Source organism: Sinocyclocheilus grahami, unplaced genomic scaffold, assembly GCF_001515645.1.
Source record: "Sinocyclocheilus grahami isolate Dianchi unplaced genomic scaffold, SAMN03320097.WGS_v1.1 scaffold157.1, whole genome shotgun sequence".
NCBI classification, from domain to species: domain Eukaryota; kingdom Metazoa; phylum Chordata; class Actinopteri; order Cypriniformes; family Cyprinidae; genus Sinocyclocheilus; species Sinocyclocheilus grahami.
In genome coordinates, this window is record NW_015505336.1 from 1,254,254 (window position 1) to 1,263,519 (window position 9,266).

General features: G+C 34.9%; 1 protein-coding gene across 1 annotated transcript; it reads left to right on the plus strand.

The window, feature by feature from the left end:
* The first annotated feature begins 4,186 nt into the window (after positions 1-4,186).
* Positions 4,187-6,629, plus strand: LOC107592715 (sphingosine 1-phosphate receptor 1). The gene is made up of 2 exons (XM_016282262.1): positions 4,187-4,376; positions 5,245-6,629. Exon 2 carries the CDS (start codon positions 5,444-5,446, stop codon positions 6,530-6,532), a length of 1,089 nt encoding a protein of 362 aa, XP_016137748.1. The 5' UTR covers positions 4,187-4,376; positions 5,245-5,443; the 3' UTR covers positions 6,533-6,629.
* The last annotated feature ends 2,637 nt before the right edge of the window (positions 6,630-9,266 follow it).

A 9,266-nucleotide genomic window follows, 5' to 3' on the forward strand; every position in this document is an offset into this window, starting at 1 on the left:
AGGAATTATATTAAACATTTATTATATCATTATTTAAAAAATACATTTATTTATTAATAATAATACTTTAGAATGGTAAATAATAAATGTATTCATTATAATATTATTTAAATGTTTAGTTGTTGTATTACTACTACTGCTACCACTGCTACTAATAAAAATTATTGTTAAATATTTAAATAATAAGTGCATAATTGAAATGTTTTATTATTTATATAATTGATTTAAATATTTATTCTATAACTTATAATTGTATTTATTTATTTATAATAATTGAAATATTTAAATGCCAAATGCATTCATTAGATTATTATTTAAATCTTTAGATGTTGTTCTTATTATCACTTAAACAATTTAAATAAATGAATTGATTTAGAAATGTATTATATAAATGTATTATTTTTGTTGTTGTTGTTGTTGTTGTTAAGATATTTAAATAAATAAATATATTGATTCACTTGTTATTTAAATGTTTAATTGTTGCTGTTTTTATTTAAACAATGTACATAATAAATGAATTGATTTCATTATTAATTTAATAAATTATTACTGTTATTTGTATTATTATTATTATTATTATTATTATTATTAGAAGTAGTAATAATAATAATAATAATAATAATAATGAATTAATATTAATAATAAATGGATTCATTTAATTTGATATATTTCTAAATAAATATGTATTTTATGGACTAAGCTTGAAGAATTTTTTTTTCAAGAATATCATTATGTAATTCTATTAATTCTGCTTCTTGTATATAAAAAAATTATAATAATTAAAAAAATGCTTAAATAACACAATTTTGAACTGATAATATGAGAAGTTAATTAAATGTAAAAACGTTAATTAAAAATATGAGCTACACATTTTTACTTTTTAACCTTCCTGAATCTTGTCCCATAGATATCCATTGTAAGTATGTTAATGTAAATGCATTTTTTGCATAGGGAGGGTTGAATGGATATTGTTTGTGGACTTGTTTTCAACCCAGAACTCGTTTTAAGGAAAGTGTTGCCTCAGAGATTCATGTGAGCCATGTGATGGAAACAGGATTTGTGATATTTTCTGCGTGGGTCAAACATCCTTTGGCTCCACCAATCATCAGTTTGGCACTAATTGTAAAGCTTTGTGATCATGAAATGTGAACTGCAGCTGTAGGGGAAATTCTTGCATACTAAGTGCCGAGGAATTCACAGATTTCGTGTTGACTGACTTATGTGCGAATCGTGCACGATGCTCCGGATGCTTTGCATGGAACGTTTCTTTAATTGTCCGTTGTAATGGCTGAAAATCATCCGCGTTTAGATGGTATGGGAAAGAATGGGGCGCGGAGTTGACAGGAAACACATGGCATGTTAGGTGAAAGGCTGGGAAAAGGAAAGAAACAAATGTCACGATAGCTCTGTGAAATGTTGTGTAACCGCAATACACACATCACGTGTCGCGCCGGTGCTCAGAAATGTTTTGAAGAACTTTCTTAGAAGACACACTGAATTCTTCTGCCCCCAATGGGACTATTGGCTTTCCTGAAGCGGTGAAACCGTTCCATAGGTGAAGTCAGAGAAACACCATTAAAAATAGTGCTCCATCTTCAACTTTGTGTTTCCTCTTCCCACCCCCCAGTCGCTCCGAAAAATATACAGCTGCAGGGTTTCTCACAGCAGCGCCGGGTGTGTGAACTTTGACCCCTTGCAACCTTGACCTCTCGATCTGATCTTTGAAGAAGCCGCTTTAACAAGAACAATCGCTCTCGAGGATGTGTCTTTAAGATTCTGTGGCTAAACAAATAATTTTTTTAATGTAATGTAAGAATTACATTACATGTAATCTGGATTACGTAATCAGACTCCAAAAATTAAGTACTTGTAATTAGATTAAATTACATTTTAAAATACTTGTAATCAGTTACTTTTTTATGGATTACATGATTACATATTATTCACACAATAGCAATACTTTATTCATAATTTATTGATTCTCCCTAATTCCTCTTGTTTATCTTTTAAATGTTCCTTTCTAAAATAGCCTACCGCTTATATACACTCAGAAAGTCCAGTTTTGTGGACATTCACACAGAGATCAGTCATTAATCAGGTGGCTACACAGCATTTGACCACTGAATTTACAAAAATGATTTCAGGTTTGAGAAGTGTTTCAACATTGTATCAACTACTCATGAACACATTAACCTTGATGTAACATAAGGTTTAATGCACTTCATGTTGTTGATAACAACGAACAGAATATATTTTCTTACCCTTTGTATTTTTATATCGATATGGTACAAGATTATGCTATTTAAATCAATGTGATAAATGATATCAAAAGAGTCAGAAGTAATCTAAAAATAGTCTGATTATATTACCTAAAATCTGTAATGTAATTGGTTACGTTACTAACTACAATTTTTGTCATGTAATTTGGAATCAGTAACAGATTACAATTTGTAAGCAATCTACCCAGCTCTGCACATAGAAATACAATGACAACAAATGCAATATTGCGTAGCTTGTCAGTGAACTATGGCTCTGTGTAGTAAATGCCGCTCCATTTGAAAGCAGGTGATGGAGATTTACTACTAATCACAGAACCAGCTTTACTTACGAGATACGCATGATAATCGAATTCAGTTATTTGCACAGCCCTACTTTAGACCATAGCAACAACCTAACAACACATAGAAACACCCTAGCAACCACCAACAAATGAACAATCACTCTTGAGGACATGTCTTTAAGTTTCTGACTGAAGACCCTAGCAACAACCTAACATCACAGGAACACCCTAGCAACCATTCAAAATACCCTGTCTACCACCAACAAATGAACAATCAGTCGCTCTTGAAGACGTGACTTTAAGCAACCACTCAGAAAACCCTAGCAACCACAAATAAAACTAGCAACCTCATATCAGCACCCTAGCAACCACTCAGAACTACTTGGCAACCACCAACACTTAGACATGATGGTGGTGAGTACTATAATGATAAGCACCCTTATATTATCTTCAGAAAATCTGAGTCTGTTTTTCCCAAATGATGGTGATCAGGCAGAGTGATCACAACTTCTTGTGTTTTACTTTTTAACCTCAGTTTGGCCCACACATCCGAGCGACCGCCGTGAAAGAAGGGATGGACGGAGGGTTTTATGGCTGGATGGATGAACAATGACTCAAGTGTGACTTTGTTGGGGTCACTTTTCTCAAAACATTCATAAATATATCTCAAGATGCAGATCGCTCCTAACTGAACGTATCTACTAGCTATGAAGATACTCCTCAGAGGTGTAAATCCCTGACACATCAAAGCGCTTCCCTCACAATAGTCCTTTGCTCTGGGAGGCGCAGGCCGCTGGACCTACACTAGGGGTTTAGGGGCCACTGAGAGCAGCAGACCTGAACAGACCGGGCAGCACATGTGATTAATGCTGAGCTGAAATTAGGGTAAATGGCGGGTAGATGAGCGGTCATGCTTGGCGAGCCCACCCGGTTCAGCTCATGGTGTTTGGGGTGAGTCTGTTCACAGCTGGGACATTCCCATAGGAAGAGACAAAAGAACACGTGATATGGGGTTAATCTGAATTTAGCATGATGTGATTTATTTGACATAATACAAATCAAATCTACTTCTATAATGAACTATAAATAATGATATGGTTTATATTCAACCTCTATGTTTATTATTATTAATCAATTAAAATAATTAAAATAATAATTACATAGATATCACATACATATTTATTTATATTTAACCTCTATATTTAATAATTATTACAATATTGCTAAATTATTGAAAGTTATATTTATATTACTTGTAGTTATTTATAGTTATAAATATTAATTAATTCAATAATAATGAGATCACTATTGTGATTTGTTATAACTTTGTTATTATATTACTAATTACATTTATTTATATTTAACCTCTATGTTTAAAAATGATTAAGATTATTACAATATAAATCGAACTGATCTTTTTATAAAACCCTGAGACAATATCCAACTATTTTTTTTATTGTGTGTAGAGATTTATGTTTAAAAGTTATTACTTTGCGCTATTCAATATTATCAGTGTTTGAACTGATGCCAGTCTGTTTCCAGCATATTGTTTTGGAATGTCTTGGAGAGCTTTGGATGCTGTGGAATAATAAGAGGCTAATGAGACTGAGGGAAGGGGGAGGGCATTGAAACTGGTGGGCTGAACTGCAGAGAGGGGAGAATTGGCTCTCCGGTCTCTCTCCAGTCAGAGAAAAATTACCCTACAGTCCTCCACACGAGACTCCAGCGATGCGATAAATACTGCACCTTTGATATCTGGCCATTGCATCAATATTGCAGGATTAAACGGTCAAGACGGGTGGTCTGGAATTTAAAGGTAAGAGAAACTCTTTGTCCACCTTAACCGTCAGTAAGTCTTATTAAGTTTTACATTGAAAGTTCGTAATATCGCGAATGGCTTTTAAATATTAGCGTAACAGACCAGTTTAATCGTGAAGACGACTTTTTCGTTGCAATTGTGGCATCTCTTGTCATGTCGTACAAATCGGACAGTGTTGAAATTAAAGTGTCGAGCATTCAAATAACAAATAGCCTATTTAAAATTTGACAAGTAGTAATTAACGCGATTCTTTATCGCTCTTATTTCCATGTGTAGTTCTTTTTTTTCTGGTTTACAAACAAGTTTACAAACTGGTTTACAAGTTTAAACATTTTTTAAATACAAAAAGTACATAAGTACCACAATCTTTTACATTAGGACCAATCCAGTAATTAGTTTAAGTTAGATGTTTCATTTTTCCATTAGGCTATTTAGAATGTTGTTATACGATTTAGCGGTTTAATCGTCGTTATTAATTAATTAATTAATTATTTTAAAAAAATGTGTATCTTGGTTGTGGCATCTCTTGGCATGTCGTCTGAATTTGGCATTGATTTAGATTCGCATTAAGAAAAAGACTCCGAAATTCAAGGAGCGAATACTGGACATTCGAATTAGTTATATATTTTGCGGGATTATTTAAAATTATTTATCGAATGTTTTCTGTTCTGTTTGGTCTGAAACGTTTTCATGTATATGCTTCGCTTTGGATTAGTAAACTTTAGTTTTCTAATAGTTTTGTCACTTTAAAGTTTTCAATGAAGCTGTGTTTATATGTTTAACATAATGACATAAAATGAATAATATGGTATTATACCAATATGCCGTTCTAGTGTTCTAATTTACCGTTATTTATTTCTTTTAGTGTTTTCATGATGCAGTTGTTGGACTTGTGGACCACATTCATCCTCTTTAAGGATTTTTACCTGACTTGAGAAAACCTTACTTACATGACATCATACTAAGAGGGGAACTGGATATCCAGCTTCCCAAGTCCACCAGCACCCCTCTGTGGCCTGTGGTGGGTTGCACTTGGATTTAAAACTATCAAGCCACTGCGAACCATGGATGACCTAATCGCCAGACACTACAACTTCACTGGGAAATTTCGCAAGGTCGACAAGGACCCGGGACTCAGAGCGGACTCTGTTGTCTTCATCATCGTGTGCTGCTTCATCATCCTGGAAAATGTTCTGGTTCTCCTCACCATTTGGAGGACCAAGAAGTTCCACAAGCCCATGTACTACTTCATCGGGAACTTGGCCTTGTCAGACTTGCTGGCCGGGGTGGTGTACACTGCGAACATCTTGCTGTCGGGAGCCAACACGTATAAGTTGACCCCAACGCAGTGGTTCTTCAGGGAAGGGAGTATGTTTGTGGCTCTGGCCGCTTCGGTGTTCAGTCTCTTGGCCATTGCTATCGAGCGACACCTGACCATGCTGAAGATGAAGCTCCATAACAATGGCAAGACGTGTCGGGTCTTTATGCTCATCAGCACCGTGTGGTTCATCGCTGCCATCTTGGGCGGTTTACCAATTATGGGTTGGAACTGCATTGAGAGCATGAACAACTGCTCTACAGTTTTGCCACTCTACCACAAGACCTACATTCTCTTCTGCACCACCGTATTCAGTGTCATCCTCATGGCCATCGTCATCTTGTACGCCCGCATCTACGCCCTGGTCCGCACGCGGAGCCGCAAGCTGGTCTTCCGCAAGGTCGCCAACGGCCGCTGCAGTAACAAGAGTTCGGAGAAGTCCATGGCCCTCCTGAAGACCGTCATCATCGTGTTGAGCTGCTTCATCGCGTGCTGGGCGCCGCTCTTCATCCTGCTTCTGCTCGATGTGGCCTGCCAGATCCGCACTTGCCCGATCCTCTACAAGGCCGAGTGGTTCCTGGCTCTGGCTGTGCTCAACTCCGCCATGAACCCCCTGATCTACACCCTGACCAGCAACGAGATGCGCCGGGCCTTCATCAAGATGCTCAACTGCGGCGTCTGCGACCAAGCGGCGGGCAAGTTCTCCAGGCCCATCATGGGCGCCGAGTTCAGCAGGAGCAAGTCAGACAACTCCTCCCACCCCAATAAGGACGAGCCCGAATACTCGCCCGGGGAAACCATAGTGTCTTCTGGGAATATCACCTCTTCTTCTTAAAGGGACTTTTTGTGTACATTTACGTCTCGAGTGTGTGTGCAAGTGAGTGTGTTTGTTTGGCGTCTTTGTTGTTTGTGATCCTTAATGGTAGCGGAACGCTGGGAGAAACCGGGATTTGTTGGAAGTCTTGGCTTGCGCCTACATTAAAAACGTCGTCTTCTGCAATTCCTGACAGATCGCCTGAACTTTTCTGCAACTTAGGGAAGCACTTAACCAACCATTATTCTGTTTTTTTTTTTTATCCCTGTCAAATGGAAACTTGTAGACAAGCACTTTTCTGGGAATTGCTCCTTGAGAACCAACATAGGCTTTACTGACTCTGTCTAAAATGGATTGATGTGAAACATACTAGCTTGTTTGTACTACATTTTTGGAATTAAATTGAAGAAATGCAGTCGAAAGGTACTTGTATTTCTTTGAGTTAACACTATTTGGTATTAGGATGTTATTTTGCCCCTGATCCAGAATATATTTTGTAAATGTATTTGTTTTTCTTCACCTTTCAACAAATAAACTGTTGTTGTAGTGAGTGTGCATGTACATTAGCTGCCAGTATTAATTTATATTGAAACAGTTCCAATAAATTTGAAACTTGGAGGGATGGAACTAAGTGTTGTGTTAATTAATTGTAAATATATTTTATTATTTTACTTTGATATTACGCCATGTATCATAGCTCGTGCACATTGATCTATCTTGCAAGAGGTAGTTTTGCCTTTGCTGGGTTGCATGGCTCAAGTCTAATGAAGTTAATTTGATGGGATGGAAAGATCTGGAGAATTTAAGATTAAAGTCTATGTGAATTTTCTGTTGGCATGTCACGATATAACAGAATCAATGTACAGGCTTGTATTTATCCATCTGTTCCTCATATATACAATCAATTCATGAGCCAGTTTTATCCCTGTTCAGTGTTGCACATTGTAACATCTAGTCCATGTGTTTTTGTTCTGTTAGTTGTTAATAAATATTGTTGAAGAAAAAGCAATCAAGAGTTGTGATTTGTTTTCATTTAAAATTACATTTAAATGTTTTGCTTAGTATTTAGAATCGGTTCCAAAAGCTGGAGAACCAATTCTAAACCAATTCTAAAATCTGCAATGCAGAATCAAATTTCAAATTTAAACCTGAAAATTAATTTTAAAAACTTTATGTACAAAAAGTTCAAATGTTTTTTTTTTCTTTGAAGCTCAAGATGTAAAACACATCTGCTTAAGTGCTGCTGTCATTAGAGAAAAGAGAGATCTACTGAAATTCATCTGAATTTTTCATGTCAATTATTTCAGTAATTAATTATTAAACTCAAATTATTTTGGTGGTGATATGATTTGCTATTAAAAATTATTAATCCGTAATTAATTTGTACATTTATAAATAAGCGAAATAGAAGCATTTTCACAAGTGGTCTCAAACCTTGAACTCCAATGTAGCTGTAAATAGAATTGTATAAATAATATGACTATATATGCAACTAAATTATAAATTCCTGAAGAGCACTAAGGACAATAAAATGCAATGTAAGTATAATTCTGATTTCTTCACAGTAGCAAACAATTCTCATATATAAGTAAAGACCGCCACCTACTAGACAACTGTTAAAATGGCATCTTCTTTAGCTTTTCATTTTCATAAATGATAATAAACCACTCGCAAATCTTAAAAATTGCATATATGTACATATTTACACTGAAAATACAGGTTTACATACGGTTTTCTGACACATTCAGTTTCACGATATTACTTCATGATACTGCTACTGTTAGCAATTTGCTTTTTTAATTTTATTTGTGTAATTTATTTATTTATTATTTATTATTATTAATTACCCAGTGCACACTTTCCTTTATACATCCATATATATTTAAATCTAAAATTTAGATGCTGATTCATGAATATGTTATGAATCAACTACCCATTTGCTTACAAACACACAAATAGGGAATGCAGTGCCGCATAATATCCTTTTCCTAAATTATAATTATTATGCTTTTTTTAAATATCTAGTATTATTATTATAAAAAAATCAACTCACTAAAATTGAAAAGTTTAATGGCAGCCTATCGCTTATGATCTGATTACTGATGAAGAAATTCTATTTGAAACTCTGATAGGCTATTCAAACTCTGAAATTCATCAAATCAAACGTAGAAATGACTCAGATTATTGTGACAAGTTAAATTGTTGGGAACAAAGATGTCTCTATAACTCAATGATGAAAACGTGTTTCTTCTTCTTCAGTGAACCAAAGCTATGACAATATAACTATAACATGCAATAATAATAATAATAATACACTAATAATACAATAATTTGAATACACTTAAAGCTTCATTGTGTGAATACAATGCAAATCACGGATGGTAAGGTATGAATAATGGATAATTATATCAGTTTGTTAGTTAAGACACATTACTATTTTTTTTCATGGGTTCATTGGGTTCAGTTTTATTGATGTCATGGAATGGGCCTGCATTGCCCTGCAACAAGACTTTCTTTTACATTTATGTAATTTATTCATAAAATGCAGCATGTTAATGTTTATAACGGCTTACAGTTTTTCAGTAAGTAAATACCTCTTTGTTTATATCTTTATATATTCCTTCACACATACAATAGAGGAAGAAACTGTCACCAAAAAATGCAACCAAACTCTTTACCCACTTTCACAGCGATGGTAAAGCAAAGCATCATGGGAGCGTGAGTTCCTTTCGCGGAATTTCTCCATTTTTGGTTG